This window comes from Sphaeramia orbicularis, chromosome 22, assembly GCF_902148855.1.
Source record: "Sphaeramia orbicularis chromosome 22, fSphaOr1.1, whole genome shotgun sequence".
Classification (NCBI taxonomy): domain Eukaryota; kingdom Metazoa; phylum Chordata; class Actinopteri; order Kurtiformes; family Apogonidae; genus Sphaeramia; species Sphaeramia orbicularis.
The window spans coordinates 41,021,617-41,044,578 of NC_043978.1; the positions used below are offsets into that span (position 1 = coordinate 41,021,617).

At 39.9% G+C, this 22,962-nt stretch overlaps 2 protein-coding genes across 2 annotated transcripts; both read right to left on the minus strand.

Moving 5' to 3' along the window:
- Positions 1 to 2,291: 2,291 nt before the first annotated feature.
- On the minus strand, positions 2,292 to 5,471 carry LOC115414134 (b(0,+)-type amino acid transporter 1-like). The gene is made up of 6 exons (XM_030127349.1): positions 4,711 to 5,471; positions 3,735 to 3,868; positions 3,374 to 3,503; positions 3,169 to 3,293; positions 2,998 to 3,085; positions 2,292 to 2,909 (listed from the first exon to the last, which is right to left on the minus strand). Exons 1-6 carry the CDS (start codon positions 5,425 to 5,427, stop codon positions 2,679 to 2,681), a joined length of 1,425 nt encoding a protein of 474 aa, XP_029983209.1. The 5' UTR covers positions 5,428 to 5,471; the 3' UTR covers positions 2,292 to 2,678.
- A 1,990-nt stretch (positions 5,472 to 7,461) lies between these two features.
- On the minus strand, positions 7,462 to 15,055 carry LOC115414135 (b(0,+)-type amino acid transporter 1-like). The gene is made up of 7 exons (XM_030127350.1): positions 14,436 to 15,055; positions 9,915 to 9,997; positions 8,984 to 9,117; positions 8,625 to 8,754; positions 8,420 to 8,544; positions 8,249 to 8,336; positions 7,462 to 8,160 (listed from the first exon to the last, which is right to left on the minus strand). Exons 1-7 carry the CDS (start codon positions 15,049 to 15,051, stop codon positions 7,930 to 7,932), a joined length of 1,407 nt encoding a protein of 468 aa, XP_029983210.1. The 5' UTR covers positions 15,052 to 15,055; the 3' UTR covers positions 7,462 to 7,929.
- Between the last annotated feature and the right edge of the window lie 7,907 nt (positions 15,056 to 22,962).

Here is a 22,962-nt window from a genome sequence, read left to right on the forward strand (position 1 = left end):
AGGAGAAAATGTAAATATATTAATTTAGTAAATACAAAGTGATTTATCAAACCCGAAAGCAATTTACTCATAGAAACTGCGTCTATGTTTACCACATCTCAAAAGGAGGAGCAAACGGTTTGGATGTGTAATTGTGCACACATGGAAGTGGTTAGGACACATAGAAATGATGAAACGAAATGCAGAGGACACATTTTTCACCCTTGTGTGAACATTTTTGGAATGACGGAAGAAAAAATAATTGAGATGTATGCGCGCCCCCCCCCCCCAACACACACACACACTTTACAGGACTCTTTTCCACTCCTGATGATTATGATTAAAAATATGCACCGACATTTGGCTACAGTGTGACAAAATTAAGTGCACTTGACAGTCATTCAATCCAACTACCTACCCACCTTTAAAATTAAAAATGAATGAATGAATAAGTCATACAATACCTTCTATGACAAAACTCCTCCAACGTCACATATCCGTGCATCTGGATCATTCAGCGCACTGTTCCTATTAGTGCTGGTGTATCTCAGAGAATATCAGAATCTATATTCTGTTCAAATAATTGTTTACAGATATCCAAACTTCAAATTAAATAAAAGAATAAATAGAATAAAATAGCCAATTAGTGTTCATAGACATGTAATCCTTATAAATAAAGAACAAAATAATTATTGCATTGTTCCCTTTGTTCAAAGACCCACCAGCGGATACACTTTTATCGGAAACTTCGAAGTTTTAATGTTAACTCGATTTTTATGAAAATGTTTTGTTCTTTTTTTTTTATTGTGTCTGTTTTAACGATTTCCTTTATCTGCAGGTTTGGGTCACAAACTTTTAAAAATAAAAAACGCCTGGAACACATTGTACGGGTGTACAACAATATTGCAGACATAAACCTCCAGGAGTATTCCTCCTTCTACAGAGTGAGGGTGGTAAAAAAGGCCGATCAGTCACTTCAGACAGCAGTCGCCCTCTGTCTGCTGAATACAAAATGCTGTCATCAGGATGTAGATACAGTCTGCCCAGGTGCAGGACAAACAGACTGAAGAACTCATTTATACCTGTTTCCATTGGCCTTTTTAATAGTATTACATAACACTCTGTCCCTCTATGTATTTTTTTTTTTTTTTTTTCATTTTTTATTAGTGTGTGTATGGATTGTTGTTTTTACCTCCGCCAAAGAGGTTATGGTTTTACTGGCGTTGGTTTGTCTGTTTGTTTGTCTTTGTGCAAGATAACTCAAAAAGTTATGGACGGATTTGGATGAAAATTTCAGGAAATGTTGATACTAGCACAAGGAACAAATGATTAAATTTTGGTGGTGATTGGAGGTGGGGGGGTGGGGGGCCACGGGGGCCCACTGATCTGTCTTGGCAGAGGTCTGCGCTCTCCGAGTGCTTTTCTAGAAAAGGGAGCGCAGACCTCCGCCAAGGCAGATCAATGGGCCCCCGTGGCCCCCCCACCCCCAATCACAACCAAAATTCAATCATTTTTTTCCTCGTGCCAGTATTAACATTTCTTGAAAATTTCATCTAAATCCATTCATAACTTTTTGAGTTATCTTGCACACGGACAGACAGACAGACAAACAAACAAACATCGGGGGGGGGGGGGGGGGGGGGGGGGCACTGATCTGCCTTGGTGGAAGTCTGTGCTCTCTGAGTGCTTTTCTAGTTTTTTATGTTTGACTTACTGCTGGGTGTAAAATGAATTGCCCTTTGGGGATAATTAAGTACCCCTCAAACCTTCTCTACAAGTTTATTATTCACAGTAGAACATAAGCTTCTAATGATACCATTCTCTTTTCTTCCTCAGCGTAAGTGTAGTTTCAAAGAGACATGGCCAACCCTAAAAGGTTAATACATGCCTGAGCAGAGCACTGGTCTCTGTGACTTTATTACAGTATGATTGTCCAAAGACATGAGAATTTCTTTCTCAGTGCACAGGAGCATGAATGCCTCAAGTTCCTTTTGGGTCAAAGTGTTCCTGAGTCTGTTTTTAATTAATTTGACTGTTGAGAAACTTCTCTCACTGGCTACGTGTGTGATAGAAAGTGTTAATAGCAACTTGTAGAGATGTGAAAAACGACAAGGTTGTCACAGGGTTTGTATATAGAGAATGAAAAAAAATTTTTTTTTTTCAGATATTATTTGTCTATTTTTACAATATTTATTACAACTCACAATTATGGATTTACACAGCAAACTCAGACATCAGTAATAAAAAATTGCAAAAAATGATTACTTCTTACTTTTTTCCCTTGCTAGAGTGTCACAATCATAGGAAAAGCCTGGTGCTGATGTTCCATATTCATACATTACTTTTAAAGATGGAAGCTGTCACTTTAAATGAAAGTCAGGATAAATAGGTCAACCAACATGAAGTAATTACAAATTTATTTCAAAATAATTTACTCTGCCGGTTTGACTAAAAAAATCAGTATAAAGTAGACAGTGCATAAATAGGCACTAGTACATATCAGATTGTGACATTCAAGTATAGAAATAAGGTACGAATGCTTCCTGAGGCACTTTTTCGACAGACAGAAAAAGTGGGAGGTAACACTGATTAGCTACTGCATGTAACCTGTAATGTCTAATACAAGAGGAGCAAACTACGCATACTTAAAACAGCAGATGTGAAAGGCTGGGCTTGTATTTAGTTTTTAGTTTACAAAATCACAGGTTTTTTTCTGCCGGGGCGACTTCGAGGAACAGCTGCAGGAACACTGTCAGCTTGGTCAATAGGCCTGGGCACAGCTTGTAATGGATAAATGGCACATAGACTATAACTCCACTGAAGATAAATAAAGCCACATACAGATATTCAATCTGAGGACTGTCTATGATGGGGGCCAGCACAAGGAATATCGCAGCAATAAGGACCAGTATAGGGAGTATGATGGGAACCTGTGGAGAGAGAGGAAAACAAGCTGATTCTCATTTGATGGTATAAATAAATGTTTGTGATGATTGTCTTTTGAGCATGTGTACTAACGGTGTACGGCCTGGGAAGCTCTGGTTTCTTAATCCTGAGATACAGGAGTCCAGACAGAGTGATGGCATAGAAAAACCAAGTTGTGAAGCTGCCAATGGGAATGATATGAAATGTTAAAAAAACACAAGCACTTTGAGTGCAAGAAATGGATGATGCAGACCTAGTTTTCACCTGATGTAGTTGACAATGCTCTGGAAGTCCCCAGGGATCAGCACCACCAGGGAAATGATGGTGGTGAAGATCAGCGCTGGAGACGGCGTCAGTCTGTGCACGTGAGCCATAGCGAGAATTTCTGGCTATAAAACAAACAGGTGGAAGGATGAAACTTCAGCTTTGTATCAGTGTTCCATGTTTCAGAAGGTATTTTGATTCTCACCATGTGTCCCTCTCTGGCAGCAACAAAGCACATACGGCTGACACCGAAAAGTGACCCGTTCAGTGAACCAAAAGCAGACAGAGCTGCAGCCACAGACATGATCCAGCCCCAACTTCCTAACACCTTGTTCCTGTAAGAAAGTTCCCACAGAGACTGAACCAGAATCCTCCTCTGAGCTTACAGATCACTAATTTAAAGACACAAATTTAGAGAATATCTGTCTTATCTTGTGCACTTGTTAGTAGGGAGTCAAACTGCTTTCTTCCTGTTCAGTGACTCAGATTAATGCCCCTTAAATAACATCAGTCTCTATGTAACATGTACTGTATGTGACATGGAGATGAGATAATGTCGGTCTTACCCCCATGTAACTGCTACTGCATTGGACGACATGAGCTCAGTGGGTGTCATTACTGTGAGGTAGCTCACATTCACCAGCAGATACAAACCAGTCACCAAGGATATGGCGATCACAACAGCTCTGGGAAGATTCACCTGAGGATAAAAAAAACATTTTACATTACAGCTCAGTAATGTCATGGTAGTAGTGGAATAACAGTTTGGGAACACAGGGGTAATAATAAAGTAATACCAGGTAATTACTAAAGAAATAACTATGTAATGACTCCTGTAATAATCAAACATTCTTCAACATAAAAATGTTTGAAATATTTACTTTAGTCAAATAGAAACAAGATGTTTTGCCTTTAACAGTCTGATTCATTGGTGTTTCCTAGAAACCGCCAAACATGAAAAGGATTCACGTTGTGTACATCTATGATCTCATTACTAAATGAAAAAATCAGATCCTTCACTACAAAATAAAAGCACCAGCATTTTGTAAAATGGAATATACTTCTAACTAAAAGAAAATAAAATTGCGCAAAATTAAGATCAGATTATGTATTCATACACAAATGTTTATCACTGTATAAATCACTCATTATAATGCATGCATTATTATGTATCATCATCTCAGTTGGATTGAACTGCAAAGGCAGCAATGCAACCTTGATTTTCTTATTATCACACCTATATTGTCCCTGTTGGTCTTAACACTGACAGCCCTGAATGTTTATTTCATGGCCCATGTATCTTTACTAACAGTTTAATGGTTTTATCAATTATCTATCAAATTAAAATTCTGAACCAGCATTCAGTCTGCAGAGAGACAAGGAGCTTTTTCCATAGACAAAATGCGACACCAATATACAAGATATCTAATTTTATCATTGCTTATAGATTGCAGAAACTTTAACAAAACACTTTGTGTCATTATTTGATTAGTACATAATATTGTTTGCAAAAGTGCAGGATTCATCTTTTTACAAACTCACCTCTGGTCTCTTCAACTCTTCAGTGACATAATTCAGGTTGTACCAGCCAGCATAAGACCAGAGTCCTTGATAAAAAGCCATCCCTATAGTGTTTAAAGAATACTGAGTGCCTTTAAATGCATTTTCAGCATTCAAATTTTCCACAATCACCCTGGTGCTCTGTGTGACCTCCACTATGCCTCCAATTACAATGGCTGCTAAAGCCAGAATCTTTGCCATCAAGAAGATCACTTGTATCCTGACAGCGATGCGGACATTCAGACTGTTGACTATGGCAACCACCAATATACTCACAGCCGCAACACACTTCACTATCAGCTGAGGAGGATGGCAGCCTGGGTAAAAGGGTGCCAAGACATACTCTGAAATGCTAATTGCCATCGCCGCAGTACTAAAAGGCTTCCCAACCAGGATAAAAGTGATTGCTGCAAAAAAGGCAGGGAATGAACCATAGATCCTCAGTATGTAGATGAAGTCAGCACCAGATTCATAGAAAATTGTCCCAAGCTCAGCATAAGACAATGCAGCAAACATAGCAACCACTCCTGTCACAGCCCAGATAAGCAGACTGGCTCCAGGACTTCCCGCGTAGCCCATCACAAACTGTGGGGACATGAATATCCCAGATCCGATCATAGTTCCAGAAATTAGGGCAACACCACCAATCAGCCCTATTTCCCGTTTAATTTTCAAGGCCTGAGGTTGTTTGTCATCCATGGTCACAGAGATTAAGCTGCACAGGACGAAGACACTGCTCTACTCCTATACAGTGGACAAACATGAATAAAGTAACCACACACCTGAACAACAGGTAATAAAAACATCTAATGTAGGCAGGGCTGGAGTGGGACTCATTTTCAGCCCTGGAGTTTCATATCTCAGACCAGCCCACTTTAGATCATAACCTATATGTACTTATAACCTTACATGTGAAGTCTAAAATAGTGGACTGTTCTCAGTAGCCTTGTAATTCAGTGTATTTTTCTAAAATATTTCCAATTCAGTGCAAGGGTTGCTTCACAATGTACATTTACTTCAATATGAGTGCACATCTCCAGCATTATTCTTTACAACACAACATCCTTGTCAACAATATCAGAATCTATATTCTGTTCAAATAATTGTTTACAGATATCCAAACCTCAAATTAAATAAAAGAATAAATAGAATAAAATAGCCAATTAGTGTTCATAGACATGTAATCCTTACAAATAAAGAACAAAATAATTATTGCATTGTTCCCTTTGTTCAAAGACCCACCAGCGGATACACTTTTATCGGAAGCTTCGAAGTTTTAATGTTGACTTGATTTTTTTATGAAAATGTTTTGTTCTTTTTTTTTTTATTGTGCCTGTTTTAACGATTTCCTTTATCTGCAGGTTTGGGTCACAAACTTTTAAAAATAAAAAACGCCTGGAACACATTGTACGGGTGTACAACAATATTGCAGACATAAACCTCCAGGAGTATTCCTCCTTCTACAGAGTGAGGGTGGTAAAAAAGGCCGATCAGTCACTTCAGACAGCAGTCGCCCTCTGTCTGCTGAATACAAAATGCTGTCATCAGGATGTAGATACAGTCTGCCCAGGTGCAGGACAAACAGACTGAAGAACTCATTTATACCTGTTTCCATTGGCCTTTTTAATAGTATTACATAACACTCTGTCCCTCTATGTATTTTTTTCTTTTTCATTTTTTAATAGTGTGTGTATGGATTATTGTTTTTACCTCCGCCAAGGAGGTTATGTTTTTACTGGCGTTGGTTTGTCTGTTTGTTTGTCTGTGTGCAAGATAACTCAAAAAGTTATGGATGGATTTGGATGAAAATTTCAGGAAATGTTGATACTAGCACAAGGAACAAATGATTAAATTTTGGTGGTGATTGGAGGTGGGGGGTGGGGGCGCCACAGGGGCCCACTGATCTGTCTTGGCAGAGGTCTGCGCTCTCCGAGTGCTTTTCTAGAAAAGGGAGCGCAGACCTCCGCCAAGGCAGATCAGTGGGCCCCCGCGGCCCCCCCACCCCCGATCACAACTAAAAGTGAATCATTTTTTCCTTGTGCCAGTATTAACATTTCTTGAAATTTTCATCTAAATCCATTCATAACTTTTTGAGTTATCTTGCACACGGACGGACAGACAGACAAACATCGGGGGGGGGGCACTGATCTGCCTTGGTGGAGGTCTGTGCTCTCTGAGTGCTTTTCTAGTTTTTTATGTTTGACTTACTGCTGGGTGTAAAATGAATTGCCCTTTGGGGATAATTAAGTACACCTCAAACCTTTTCTACAAGTTTATTATTCACAGTAGAACATAAGCTTCTAATGATACCATTCTCTTTTCTTCCTCAGCGTAAGTGTAGTTTCAAAGAGACATGGCCAACCCTAAAAGGTTAATACATGCCTGAGCAGAGCACTGGTCTCTGTGACTTTATTACAGTATGATTGTCCAAAGACATGAGAATTTCTTTCTCAGTGCACAGGAGCATGAATGCCTCAAGTTTCTTTTGGGTCAAAGTGTTCCTGAGTCTGTTTTTAATTAATTTGACTGTTGAGAAACTTCTCTCACTGGCTACATGTGTGATGGAAAGTGTTAATAGCAACTTGTAGAGATGTGAAAAACGACAAGGTTGTCACAGGGTTTGTATATAGAGAATGAAAAAAAAAATAAAAATAAAAAAAATTTCAGATATTATTTGTCTATTTTTACAATATTTATTACAACTCACAATTATAGATTTAGACAGCAAACTCAGACATCAGTAATAAAAAATGCAAAAAATGATTACTTCTTACTTTTTTCCCTTGCTAGAGTGTCACAATCATAGATAAAGCCTGGTGCTGATGTTTCATATTCATACATTACTTGTAAAGATGGAAGCTGTCACTTTAAATGAAAGTCAGGATAAATAGGTCAACCAACATGAAGTAATTACAAATTTATTTCAAAATAATTTACTCTTCCGGTTTGACTAAAAAAATCAGTATAAAGTAGACAGTGCATAAATAGGCACTAGTACATATCAGATTGTGACATTCGAGTATAGAAATAAGGTACGAATGCTTCCTGAGGCACTTTTTCGACAGACAGAAAAAGTGGGAGGTAACACTGATTAGCTACTGCATGTAACCTGTAATGTCTAATACAAGAGGAGCAAACTACACATACTTAAAACAGCAGATGTGAAAGGCTGGGCTTGTATTTAATTTTTAGTTTACAAAATCACAGGTTTTTTTCTGCCAGGGCGACTTTGAGGAGCAGCTGCAAGAACACTGTCAGCTTGGTCAACAGGCCTGGGCACAGCTTGTAATGGATGAACGGCACATAGACTATAACTCCACTGAAGATAAATAAAGCCACATACAGATATTCAATCTGAGGACTGTCTATGATGGGGGCCAGCACAAGGAATATCGCAGCAATAAGGACCAGTATAGGGAGTATGATGGGAACCTGTGGAGAGAGAGGAAAACAAGCTGATTCTCATTTGATGGTATAAATAAATGTTTGTGATGATTGTCTTTTGAGCATGTGTACTAACGGTGTACGGCCTGGGAAGCTCTGGTTTCTTAATCTTGAGATACAGGAGTCCAGACAGAGTGATGGCATAGAAAAACCAAGCTGTGAAGCTGCCAATGGGAATGAAATGAAATGTTAAATGAACACAAGCACTTTGAGTGCAAGAAATGGATGATGCAGACCTAGTTTTCACCTGAAGTAGTTGACAATGCTCTGGAAGTCCCCAGGGATCAGCACCACCAGGGAAATGATGGTGGTGAAGATCAGCGCTGGAGACGGCGTCAGTCTGTGCACGTGAGCCATAGCGAGAATTTCTGGCTATAAAACAAACAGGTGGAAGGATGAAACTTCAGCTTTGTATCAGTGTTCCATGTTTCAGAAGGTATTTTGATTCTCACCATGTGTCCCTCTCTGGCAGCAACAAAGCACATACGGCTGCCACCGAAAAATGTCCCGTTCAGTGAACCAAAAGCAGACAGAGCTGCAGCCACAGACATGATCCAGCCCCAACTTCCTAACACCTTGTTCCTGTAAGAAAGTTCCCACAGAGACTGAACCAGAATCCTCCTCTGAGCTTACAGATCACTAATTTAAAGACACAAATTTAGAGAATATCTGTCTTATCTTGTGCACTTGTTAGTAGGGAGTCAAACTGCTTTCTTCCTGTTCAGTGACTCAGATTAATGCCCCTTAAATAACATCAGTCTCTATGTAACATGTACTATGTGACATGGAGATGAAATAATGTCGGTCTTACCCCCATGTAACTGCTACTGCATTGGACGACATGAGCTCAGTGGGTGTCATTACTGTGAGGTAGCTCACATTCACCAGCAGATACAAACCAGTCACCAAGGATATGGCGATCACAACAGCTCTGGGAAGATTCACCTGAGGATAAAAAAAAACATTTTACATTACAGCTCAGTAATGTCATGGTAATAGTGGAGTAATAGTTTGGGAACACATGGGTAATAATGTAGTAATACTAGATAATTACCAAAGAAATAACTATGTAATGACTCCTGTAATAATCAAAAATTCTTCAACATAAAAATGTTTGAAACATTTACTTTAGTCAAATAGAAACAAGATGTTTTGCCTTTAACAGTCTGATTCATTGGTGTTACCTAGAAACCGCCAAACATGAAAAGGATTCACGTTGTGTACGTCTATGATCTCATTACTAAATGAAAAAAATCAGATCCTTCACCATAAAATAACATAAGATTTTGCAAAATTAAGATCAGATTATGTATTTATACACAAATGTTTATCACTGTATAAATCACTCATTATAATGCATGCATTATTATGTATCATCATCTCAGTTGGATTAAACTGCAAAGGCAGCGATGCAACCTTGATTTTCTTATTATCACACCTATATTGTTCCTGTTGGTCTTAACACTGACAGCCCTGAATGTTTATTTCATGGCCCATGTATTTTTACTAACAGTTTAATGGTTTTATCACTTATGTATCAAATTAAATTCTGAACCAGCATTCAGTCTGCAGAGAGACAAGGAGCTTTTTCCATAGACAAAATGCAACACCAATATACAAGATATCTAATTTTATCATTGCTTATAGATTGCAGAAACTTTAACAAATACTTTGTGTCATTATTTCATTGTCTACGTAATATTTTTTGCAAAAGTGCAGGATTCATCTTTTTACAAACTCACCTCTGGTCTCTTCAACTCTTCAGTGACATAATTCAGGTTGTACCAGCCAGCATAAGACCAGAGTCCTTGATAAAAAGCCATCCCTATAGTGTTTAAAGAATACTGAGTGCCTTTAAATGCATTTTCAGCATTCAAATTTTCCACAATCACCCTGGTGCTGTGTGTGACCTCCACTATGCCTCCAATTACAATGGCTGCTAAAGCCAGAATCTTTGCCATCAAGAAGATCACTTGTATCCTGACAGCGATGCGGACATTCAGACTGTTGACTATGGCAACCACCAATATACTCACAGCCGCAACACACTTCACTATCAGCTGAGGAGGATGGCAGCCTGGGTAAAAGGGTGCCAAGACATACTCTGAAATGCTAATTGCCGTCGCCGCAGCACCAGTAGGCTTCCCAACCAGGATAAAAGTAAATGCTGCAAAAAAGGCAGGGAATGAACCATAGATCCTCAGTATGTAGATAAAGTCAGCACCAGATTCACAGATGATTGTCCCAAGCTCAGCATAAGACAGTGCAGCAAATATAGAAACCACTCCTGTCACAGCCCAGATAAGCAGACTGGCTCCAGGACTTCACGCGTAGCTCATTACAAACTGTGGGGACATGAATATCCCAGATCCGATCATAGTTCCAGAAATTAGGGCAACACCACCAATCAGCCCCATTTCCCGTTTAATTTTCAAGGCCTGAGGTTGTTTGTCACCCATGGTCACAGAGATTAAGCTGCACAGGACGAAGACACTGCTCTGCTCTGATACAGAGGACAAACATGAATAAAGTAACCACACACCTGAACAACAGGTCATCTTATAACTTGTTATCTGGACGTGACATTCAACCGTTCCTTTCTGTTATTCTAGGACTAATGCAAAATAGCTCTAGTCATTATGTAACTTTTCCTTAATTTAGTGACTGATTTATAAACTGTGTCACTTGTAGCTTTAACCATACAACAGTACCCGAATTATCTTAAATGAACTCAGCCATAAATATCTACTGCAATGATGCACAGCATAGATGTGATGTGGATACAATAATACTAAAATAACAGTACAATTGTACTGCACAATGACTGCATTTACTTTTTAAGAGCTACTTTCCTGCATGTTTTAGATGTTTCCCTCTTCCAACATGCCTGAATCAAATGAGAAGCCTATCATCAAACTCTGCAGAAGCGTGATAACGACTGTCAAGTGTGCTGGACGAGGGAAACATCTAAAACATGAAGGACAGAAGCTCTTGAGGACCAGGGTTGGTGACCCCTGATTTAACACATTAAGATCCAAACAGTCGCAGACGACCAAAACCATCTACTGATATAAAATGTTTAATACCTGTTGATCTACTAATCCTATCAATACATGTAAATAATTGTGGAAAATGCAGTTTTTCATCTTTTCATGGTCATCAGATATGACCCATTTGGACATTCAGAGGCTCCGTAGTGAATGTGGAAACACCATCGTCTTCTGCAACATTGATTCACCAGTAAAACCCATGGAGTTGGATCAATGACAGTGGATGGGGATGCTTGTTTTTACATTCAGATATTGATATCTTAAATGTAAATAAATACAGGAAGATACATGATGTTCACTAAAAGAAACACAAAATACAGAGGATAATATTATAATAACTGATGGTAAATGCCCCACGTGGAGGAGTTCAAGTATCTTGGGGTCTTGTTCAAGAGTGAGGGAAGGATCAAGTGTGAGATTGACAGACGGATCAGTGCAGCGGCTGCAGTGATGCAGTCACTGTATCGGTCGGTTGTGGTAAAGAAGGAGCTGAGCTGAGAGGTGAAGTTCTCAATTTACCGGTCAATCTACATTCCGACCCTCACCTCTGGTCATGAGCTTTGGGTCATGACTGAAAGGACAAGATCTCGGATTCAAGCTGTCGAAATGAGTTTCCTACGTAGGGTGGCTGGGCGCACCCTTAGGGATAGGGTGAGGAGCTCAGTCACCAGGGAGGAGCTTGGAGTAGAGCTGCTGCTCCTCCACATCAAGAGGGGCCAGCTGAGGTGGCTCGGGCATCTGTTTCGGATGCCCCCTGGACACCTCCCTGGGGAGGTGTTCCAGGCACCAGGGTCCCCCCGGAAGGGCTGGAGGAGGTGTCTGGGGAGAGGGAAGTCTGGCCATCCCTGTTAAGATTGTTGCCCCCGTGACCCGGCCCCGGATAATGGATGGATGGATGGATGGGGGTAAATCACCTACGAAAGGTGAAATCTACAGAAAAATAAATTTGAGAACTAACACAAAAGTAGTACTGGGTCTTTATGGGTTAAATATATTTTGCTACTAAGGGCATAGATTTATAAGGACACATCATCCAACCATCCAAAAAATGTGATGTGGCAGGTGCACAGTGTTCACACAGCTAACCACTGTTTTTTGCTTGTACCTCAGTCCTATAATAGTAAAACTTTAAATGGTACATTTTCAATCTCCTTACAAGTACAGTACAGAATGAATGAACTTGTAAAGTTGGCACCACTCACATAATTAGCCTATCCAAACTAACACCAACCTTTCCCCCAAAAATGTAAGTTTTCCAGGTAATAAATGCAGTCCTTTCAGTGGTCAACCCCACTACTCAAAAGCATAACTGACACAACAGTACATACAGTAGTGACACAATGGTTGTGTGTGGTTTATTTTGAGATTTACCATGCTCACTGCTGTCTGTCCCATTGAAGAACATGACAGCTCTAGGATCATTTGGAACTATTCAGGCTTACATGAACCACGTGATCACCGGGGCGGCAACATCAAAGCGTGTCATAACTCAATATGGTTCTGTCCGAGCACGCCATAATTGTTTGTCAGCAGCAGCGGTTGTAGTCCATACTGAAAATATGTCCAAACTTCGAGTAGATTACCTAAAATGTTCAGTTGTTGGTTGAACAGGACAGAGCAGCACAGCCAACAACCTGGAGGAGGTGGGGCGAGAAGTGGCTCATGTGCTTTTAAAGAGCCAAATTTATACAAACGCTAACACATACCAAAGAAAACAGAATTTACAACATAAATGTTCGCTAAGATAGGAAATAAACTTAATAATTTGAAAGATGATGATATCTTATTAAATTTGTGCTGGAATTGCTAGATCAGCTGCAATAGAAATGAATGTGTTTCGACGGCGTTACACTCGATGGAACTCTCGGTCCCTTCATAACCTGGAAGCAGGTCCATATTTCGTTTCATTTTTACAGTGGGAGTCTATGGAAGTGTCGTAACTCTATTATATCAAAGGCTTTGGTACTCTAAGAAACGTTCATCAGAAGTCTTGACCATATACGTACAAATGTCTTGACCTAACTAGTTATAGATGTAATGAATTAAGCAGGAATTAAACCAGGTTAGCTTTGCAGCACCTGGAGGGTTCAAATTCAAACTTTTTGAACTATTAGGGTCCAAATACACAAATAAATGTAGCAAAGACTAATAAAAGTGGGTTGAGCAAAATATGACCCCTTTAATTGTTCTTGCGTCTTGTGTCACATTAACTTACATCTAAATTCACATTATATATATACATAGATATACTCTCTGTTGCATTAGGTATGTGTTGGTAATTTATGGTTAATCCATATCCAACCAAGATCTACAACTCTTTTTGTGGTGACTTTTGAATTAATTTTTCTCTACATTCAACCTTTGTGGAGTGATTTATAATAAATTATTTTAATGTTATCCTATGCATTTTGCATTTTTCAGTGAAATGCAAGTATTTTCCTAGAAAAGTTACTGATAATCATAAAACCTGAATAAAAAGTTAACAAAACTGAAGAACAAAGTAACTTTTTCAGTTTAAATATATCACTTTTTGAAAATAAAAATGTGCCTATAACTGTATTCATTTATCAACCTACATGGGTTTTAGTGGTGAATCATTATTGCCAAAGATTATGACATTTCCATATTCACTACAACACCTCTAAATATCTAAATATGACACATCTGATACATGTTTTTCCAAAATAGACTCAAGACCCAATAATTTCATCTCCAAAATTTCTATATGGGCTTAGCACCACTGCACAAGCAACATTTGAAATGTTTGTAGAGCGGTTACTGATGAGTTTACCAGAGGGGTTTTGGTTTCTGACACATTAACCTTGCATTGGAATAGACTTGGAACATCACTGATGTTCTAAAGAAATTAATATTAGAGGAAGTTTAATATAAATTTCCACATCTATGCCAGAAATATTAATATAGTGCAGAACTTTTACTTCTAGTGAAATATTTTCACAGTGTTTGTGTTGTCTTCTGGGATAAAATAAATGTATTGTGTTTCTGATTTACGTATTGATTTCCATAAAAATCAACAAATGCTGGCTTACAAAAGAAATATACAATTTCTTTTAATTTTTCTGAAACATTTCTTGATAATTGTACAAATAGTAAACTATGAAATTCTTACTTCGGGGTGTTTCAGCTCCTCAGTTATATAATTCAGCGTGTTCCAGCCATCATAGGACCATAAGCCCTGATAAAAAGCAATACCAATGGTACTGACACCAACATTTGTTCCTTCAAAAGCGTTATTGAAGTTCTCAGTGTTGCCTTGGAAAAGCAGTATACAACCTCCCAGTATGATCACTACCAGTGCCAGAATTTTGACTCCCATGGAAAGCACCTGGATGTGGGTGGCCAAGCGGACACTGAGACAGTTAATCACAGACAGGGTCAGGATTGCTCCTGCAGCCACACACTTCACCAAACCCTGTGGAACACTACAGCCTTCATAAAAAGGGGCCACGACGTATTCACCAAAGCTCAGTGCAATCCCTGTGGCACTGACAGGCTTCATGACAATGATGAAGCTGAAGACAAACATAAAGGCTGTCACTTTGCCTGTAGTCCTCAGCATGTAGATGTATTCTCCGCCAGACTCTGGAATGATTGTGCCCAGTTCAGCATAGCAGAGACCTCCCAGCATAGCTAACAACCCACAGCAGGTCCATATTATAAGACTGGCCCCTGGGCTCCCAATGACTGAGAGCACATACTGGGGTGATATGAAGATCCCAGATCCCATCATGGTTCCAGCAATGAAGGACACTGCTCCTATAAGCCCCACTTCCCTCTTCAGAGTGAGTCCCTGTTTGCCACTCTCCATTGTGCGAGTGCTGCTCAGAGTCATTTACAGTGGACACTGTGCACAGCTTAGGTTATACTCCAAGTGCTCATCATATCTGGTTAACACTATACTATGCCCTCTACAATGGTAAGGTGTGGCATAGCCTTGAGTTTGCTCATTACCTCCCTCTATCTTTATAAACCAGAACCTATACTGCGTCTTCAATTACTTGAACTTATGCCCTATAACTATTATTACTATTTATTATAACTATTAATAATGAACTATTTATGATTTTGTGGATTTTTCACAATAACCTAATTAAGGTGTCATGATGATGATGACGAATGTGCTCCATGACAAACATCCACAGTGAATTGCATCTGTTTAAACTAAAATGTAACCTCAAACTAGTGGCTTAAACACACACAATTAAATAATCCCATTTTTGGAGAGTTCACACAAGAAACAATGCCAGTGCATAGAACACACATACCCACAAATAAGGATCTGACAAGGTGGCCATATTTGAGACACCTCTCCTTACCACAAATTGAGGCTGGAATTGAGTTGCTGATAGGGACAAATGTCCCACGAGCCATGGAACCGCTGGAAGTCATCTGCAGTGAGCATAATGGACCCTATGCTATAAGGACTGTGCTGGGTGGTAAACGGATAACTGACAGGAAACAGTGGAGAGGCCACTTACTGTGAGCAGCCAGTAACTGTGAACCATGTGTCCATTGTAAACTTGGATGAACTGTGGCAACAGCAATATAAGATGGACTTTCCAGAATCTGCTGTGGAGGAACAAGTGGGTCTGTCCAGAGAAGACCTGAAGTTTATGGACATGGCCACAAAGTCAGTTAAGCACATTGATGGTCACTACCAGGTTGCCCTGCCTTTGAGAAATTCAAGCATCAGCATGCCAAACAACAAGAAAGTGGTGGAACAGTGCCTATGCCACCTGAAGAGGAGGCTCCAAAGGGATTTATGCAGAGCAGGAGTTGGTTGGGATGTTCCCATACCAGAGGCTGTCTCCAAAGAATGGCTAAAGTGGATGCAAGGGCTCCACCTACTGGACAACTTTGCGCTATGCAGATCTTTAAAACCTCTGGAGTTTGGAGATGTTATTACTGCTCAATTACACCACTTCTGTGATGCTTGTGAGGATGGCTGAGGTACAGTCACTTACCTGATCGTACAGAATGAGAACCACCAAATGCACTGTGCGTTCATCATGGGAAAGGCTCGTGTCGCCCCACTGAAGACCGTTACGATCCCAAGAATGGAACTGATTGCTGCAACAATGGCCAGTTGCATGGATGTCTTGTGGAAGAAAGAGCTGCACATGAGTCTTCAGGCATCAGTGTTTTGGACTGATAGTGCTTCTGTGCTGAAATACATCCGAAATGAAACCACCAGATTCAAGGTGTTTGTTGCCAATCGTATTTCAGAGATACTGAAATCATCTCACCCTTCTCAGTGGAGATACGTGGATACAGTTTCTAATCCAGCTGACGCAGCATCCAGAGGGGTCAAAGAGGAGGCAGCGTAAGGATGTTGCTGACCTCTACAGTGAGTCTGTTTTCCGAACCTGGATTTTTTGAACATTGAGACCATTTTTGGATGATAGACTACTCGGTCATAATGATGACCAGAAGAAGGACCATTCTGTGTGGACTATTCACGAAACTTTAAAAAGTTTAGTAGACATATTGCATTTGAAATTGATTATGTAATTGTTTATTATGCCTCTTATTATGTATTCTGAAATGTGAATTATTATGTGGGACCTAATAATTAGGGGCTGGTGTGTAGGAGACAAACAGGATGAGGTGCACGGTGCGCTTGAGTGTGTGTGCTGCGGAGGCGGTGGTTCACGTGGGTGTGGGCATGCGCATGACACAGAAGTGTGTGTGTAAAGGTGTGCACTTACCTGTGGCACAATGAGAGAGAGTCAGGGTTGGGTAGCTGTATTTTTTGTTGAACGCCCTTCATTAATTCATTTATCATTTTTTGTCTGTTTTCGCAATATTCCATCCATCCTATATATGCTGTCATAGCTCTGTGTGCTGTTAATAAATTTACAAAACGCAACTTTGGATCTCAGCGTTATCGCTTACCATAGCCTCCTTGCGCGTCACAAATCTACGAAACACAGAACCCAACCTCATACTCTCAGCGGCTAAAAGGAATGTTTTAGGAAGCCGCAACAACACCATACCCTGCAGGTCAACCTCTTCCTTTGGTGCTTTTGATGAACTGTTTAAAGCACATTTTGTGTTTGGCACATCATACAACACCACGCTTCACAACATGTATGTCTTTACTCAGACCACTGTGTACAACACTGACATAACCAAATGAAAGAGAGTGCTCATGTAGCTGAAGTTCGGGCAAGATTGCTTCATTAGTACTTGTTTCAGTAATACTTCTACCTCATGAAGTGTTTTGTTTGTAAAGCTGAGCTGGATAGTTCAAATAGGCTTGTCAGGCAAATATAATCAGTTCATGGGTACTTGTCAGAAAGAAACCTTCATCTACGATGTGTTGAGACTGGATGCAGCTGAGTTTTTGGTACATTCTCTGGTTTTAGGAAACATTTAAACATCAAACATAGACAGTATTGACCAGCAGGTTTGCACTGATGTCCACTTAAGCAGGGATGAAGATGAGGTTACTTGTAATGTAGAGGAAACAGCTGTAACATCAGAACCATTAAAAACTGATGCGAGCACCTTAGACATGTGTGCTGCTGCTGTGGCACAACTCCAGACAGGTGGTTTGAGTCAGTGTATGATAGATACTTTTGTCTCATCCATGGAAGAAGTATTTTGTCAGTTCAAGCGAGAGGCAAAAGAAGCAGCTTTACAGTGCTTATCTTCACAGGACACAGAAATTAAAAACAAAATGGAACAATCCTTTCAAAAGTTAGAAAACCCTTTCACACGCTTAGATTAAAAAGCCAAACAAAACAAACTTTTTTCAGAGAAATGGGGAAGTGCTGAGCCAATTAAGAAGGTACTTGGGACGAGATTTGACAGCAGAAGAAATAAAACAAGAGACATGACCAGGTCATTGTGACAGATAAGTTTACATATGTTCCCATTTTGGAAAATCTGAATTTGATTTTTAACAACTCAGAACTTACAGACATGTTAAAACTCAGGCACATACCCAAGGAAGATGTGTACACAGACTTGAAAGATGGCACTTATTTTAAAAAATAGTCCCCTCTAGGGATGTAAACGATTAATCGACTAACGATTAATTGTCAATAAGAATTTGCTCGATTAAATTATTAATTGTCGGTTAATTGCCCTTTTCCGCCCGTTGACACCTGTCCAAAGGCTGCCGGTGTCACATCTCCTGTCTACTCTGCTCTCTCTCTCTCTTTCTTTCTCTCTTTCTCTCTCTCTCTTACTTCTCAGCCACACCTCCTCATTACTCTGCCTGTCACACCTCCTCATCAGTTTATCACTCTCACCTGTGAGCCCGGCTGGGCTCATTAGGTAGAGGGTATATATTCGCCTCTCTCTTCTCTGCCAGATTGTATCTACCACCGTGTGTTACTCTCCAGCGTTTTCTCCTGTCTGTTTTTCTGATCCGGACCCTGATAGTTCCTGACCTGCCCTGCCTGCCGCCTGGAGATTCACCTGCCCGCCTGTTAGACCACGTCTCCCTGTCTGAGCCCCCGGTAACCGACCATCCCTGTCTGACCACGTCTCTCCGCCTGACCCCCGGTTAACTGACCTGCCTTCTGTCCTCTGGCCTTGTCTCCTGCCTGCTCCCCTCTGGACTCGTCTGGATCTCCTGGTTTCGGACCCCTGCCTGTCTCTGGTTAACCTGTTGTCTGTCCCTTGTCGGTTGCTTGTCTGCTTCCTAATAAAGACTGTGCTCACCGAGCACCTTAAACTGCACTTGGGTCCTCCGTTGTACTTGTTTCAGTCGGTTTGTCTGCGCTGGGACAGCCGCTCATCGAACCGGATCATGGCGTTGATGAGTTAGAATGTCTGTATGGACATGGTGGAGACAAACACAGACTGACCCGTCCGTTTATGGGAGCAGTACACCCCCGAATAAATACACGCACCAGTGCCGGGTCAGTATAGGAGCGTTTTCCCTGGACATTGGTCTGGTCCACGGTCAGTGAGACAGAAGATGAAAACATCCTCCAGGCTCCTGATTCAGGACACAGGTATGTCGAGCATTCGCGAAGCTTCAGGAGGAGGAGAAAAGATAAATGAGCGAAGTTTCACTTTCACTTCTGCGGGGGCATGGACTGCACCGTACCCTCATAGTATTAGAAGTAGGACGCAAAGTGAAGCATGTGTGCAGTTACCAACCAACACGCACGCATCCCCCGGCCATACAGCGCAGGTGCAAGTACCCCCCCATTACACACCGCCACATCAACAGATGAATTCCACAGGAAACACTGACTGTATCCAGTGGTTCAATAAATCAAACATGAAGGAATATGACATGCTTTTTTCATGAAGTGTAGAAACAATATTTAGCTTTTATTCTTATAGGCCATATTGAAAAAGTAATTCAGGTTCTCAGGAAAATCGCAGCTTATCATTTAATTGTTAATCGATCGATAAGGACAACTAACTAACGATTAATGAATTAATCGATAATTTGTATCCCTAGTCCCCTCTTTTCTGTGGAAAAAGATGCTTTGCAGATTCAGCTGTTTTACAATGACTTTGAGACGGCAAACCCCTTAGGATCAAAGAAGGGTGTGCACAAATAAGGTGCTATATATTTCACACTGAGGAATTTCCCCCCGGTTTTAAATTCTTCATTAGTTAATATTCATTTATGTGCTCTTTTTCATGCACAGGACATCAAGCGGTATGGGTTTAACTCTATACTAGTCTATGATCTAAAAATTCTTGAGACGGAGGGACTTAAAATTCCCATACTTAAAAATGTGATTCATGGTACCTTAGTTCAGGTCACTGGTGATAATCTTGGTTTGCCTTGTCTTTTTGGCTTTGTTGAATCATTTGGGGCTCGCTATCGTTGTCGTTTCTGTCTGCTTGAGAAGCATTATTTTCAGTCTGTGTTCTCTGAAGATGATCCAAAAGTTGTACTGAGGACTATTGATATGCATTCACACCATTGTCAAACTATACAAACAGATTCTACACTACCTCATGTGTATGGTGTAAAACGCCTTTGTCTGTTGAACTCACTGAAATATTTCCGTACGGCAGACAACTTCTCTGTAGATCTCATGCATGATATTCTGGAAGGGGTTGCTCAGTTTGAAGTTAAGCTAGTTCTTGAGTACATTCAGAGCAATTTCCTTGACGCTGAACACCTTGCTGGTAGAATACATGCATTTGACTATGGTTACAATCAACAGCGAAATCGACCACCAAGAGTAAAGCTGTTTGATGGAAGTAATGATTTAGGGTTGAATGCCATACAGTCTTGATGTTTGTTGCGCAATATGCCTTTTCTATTTGGCGACTTAATACAGGCAGAGGATAAGTACTGGCATCTTCTTCTTTTGCTTTTACAGATCATTAACATTGTGTTTTCACCAATCCTGTCAGAAGGAATGACCATGTACCTCAAACATTTAATTACTGATCACCATCGACTCTTCAAGAAATTATTTCCTGCTGTCAATCTCTTACCGAAGCATCACTTTTTAATACATTACCCCGGTAGCATCCGAAATATTGGCCCAGTTCTTCGCATGTGGTGTATGCACTATGAGGCAAAGCACCATTTCTTTAAGAGTCAATTAAAAAACTTTAAAAACATTACTCTGACCTTAGCCAAAAAACACCAAAGTTATATGGCAATGTGTTTGGAGTAGGGCTGCACGATTTTGGCAAAAAAAAAAAATCCCGATTTTTTCCTCTAAAAACTCGATTTTCGATTTCTATTTCTAGTTTTGGGTATAACTAGAAAAGACAACAGAAGTCAGCATGTCGTTTTCGTGAGCAGTCCACAATGCAAGCCACTGCTCCGACCTCAAAGCTGTGATGGGATCACGTGATGAACCCACAGTTTTGTTTTGTTTTTTCTCTTCATTAAATCTTTAAAATGAAGTAGAGTATACAAACAATGTATACAACAAGAAAATAACATAAGTTTGTCAGGGGGAATACACTATAATAAAATGTCCAAATCAGAGCAAATACTTATGTTTTTTATAGCCTTTTTGTTTCCACATTTATCCAACAGCTTTAAATAAAGTTCCAGATCTTACAAAATATAAATAATATTTGGTTTTGTGTTAAAGAACTTACATTTGTGAATGAAAAACTTGGCAAGTAAGAGGACTAAATTAATTATTAAAAAAAAAAAAAAAAAAAAAAAAAGATTTTTTTTTTTTGTTTTTTTTTTTTCCCCTTTTTGGGGTACCTTGGCCCACAGAAGTGATACCAGTGTCAGTCAGTGACAGGCATCAGTCGTGCGTGCGTGCGTGGACCACATAATATGAGTGATCCACATGCGGTTCTATTTAAACTGAGGGATCCGTGCGTGGAACAGACCAACCCAGGACACACTGGAGGGATTCTATCTGTGGAGCTGGTGCATGTATGTGGGCACAGGGCTGTGTGGGCTCCTCTGCTGAGGCTGATGACCCCGAGACCCAGACCCGGTTCGGAAGAAGACAGTACGGTACGGATCCGGGACAACGAAAGATGAGTGATCCCCATCTCGCTATATTTCAATTGTGGGATCCCTGCGTGAAGCCACGGCTTATATTGCTAAAAGTACTGCGGGTTCATTAACAGATTTAACGTCCGTGGTCATTACACGGACTTCTGTGACAGACCGCTGTCACTAATAGGAGGAAGAGCCTACGGTAGCCCGCGGGCGCGCAGAGGCGCGTGGCCCGGAGGCAGAAGAAAGATGAAATCGATTTTACGATTTCCCTTTTTTAAAAATCGTTCTAATTAAAAAAATCCGATTTCGATTTAAAATCGATTAATCGTGCAGCCCTAGTTTGGAGGTTTTCAGTTTTCAAAAGAAAGACTAACTTTAGGTCCAGGCAAGATGGTGTTAATCTCTGATCTTATAGGTGGTCCAGATATTGCTGCCAAATTAGAAACTGTTTCATCAGCTAGTGTGTTTTCTGCTAAATGGATAAAATATCATGGTACAGAGTACCACCGTGAATTTGTTATTTGCACAGCTGTAAGTTTTGATATGCCTGTTTTTTGCAAAATTAAGGCAATTGCTGTAAAAGATGACAATGTACTGTTCTGTGGATGGCTTATGGAAACTCTGTATTTTGTTGAGCTCTTTCACGCATTTAAGGTTAGGCTGTACCCAGGTAAACTTGTGAAGGTATTAGATATAAATGAAGTGTTTTATTTCCAGCCATTTGATGTTCAGAGGAAATACGGCACAATGGATTTCTCGTTACACATTGTGCCATATTATCATTTCATGGAGACTTGGAAGTTTTATTTTGTATTCATGTCATGGATGTGAGATGAAAATGAAGCTGAAAATAGAGAATGTTTTTTTTGATGCCAATAAAAAATTACATATTTCATTTATTTCATTTGACACTACAGAGATTTATTTTAACAATTTTTTATGACTTTTATTGACACTATGTGGTGTTCCATAAAGCTTGTTTTACACTCCAAAGGAATTAAAATTAAACAAAAATGCTGTAAATCTAACACTTGTCAAGAGTCATCTGAACTCTATGTTAAGTTTAGTTTGACTCTAATACAGTGTTAATTATCATAGGAACTGACTATTAACAGAGCTGATTTGTCATTATAACAGAGTAAATTATCAACTCTCATTAGAATGAGATATGCACTCCAAAGAGTTATTTAACCTGTAGTGTTGACTCTAAATGACACTATACAGTGTACACAAGTGTTAATTATTTACTCTGTGTAGAATTAGTTTTACTCTATGATTTTAACACTCATGTTTAACACTGATCTAGAT

Coding starts and splice junctions, on each gene's coding strand:
- LOC115414134 (XM_030127349.1), bottom strand. CDS start 5,427: ATGGATGACAAACAACCTCAGGCCTTGAAAATTAAACGGGAAATAGGG. Junction 3,504..3,734: donor GCAGTAGCAGTTACATGGGG/GTAAGACCGACA, acceptor ACTTTCTTACAG/GAACAAGGTGTTAGGAAGTT. Junction 3,086..3,168: donor AGCATTGTCAACTACATCAG/GTGAAAACTAGG, acceptor TCCCATTGGCAG/CTTCACAACTTGGTTTTTCT.
- LOC115414135 (XM_030127350.1), bottom strand. CDS start 15,051: ATGGAGAGTGGCAAACAGGGACTCACTCTGAAGAGGGAAGTGGGGCTT. Junction 9,998..14,435: donor TGTTGGTGTCAGTACCATTG/GTATTGCTTTTT, acceptor TAAACACTATAG/GGATGGCTTTTTATCAAGGA. Junction 9,118..9,914: donor AAGAGTTGAAGAGACCAGAG/GTGAGTTTGTAA, acceptor TTTTATCCTCAG/GTGAATCTTCCCAGAGCTGT.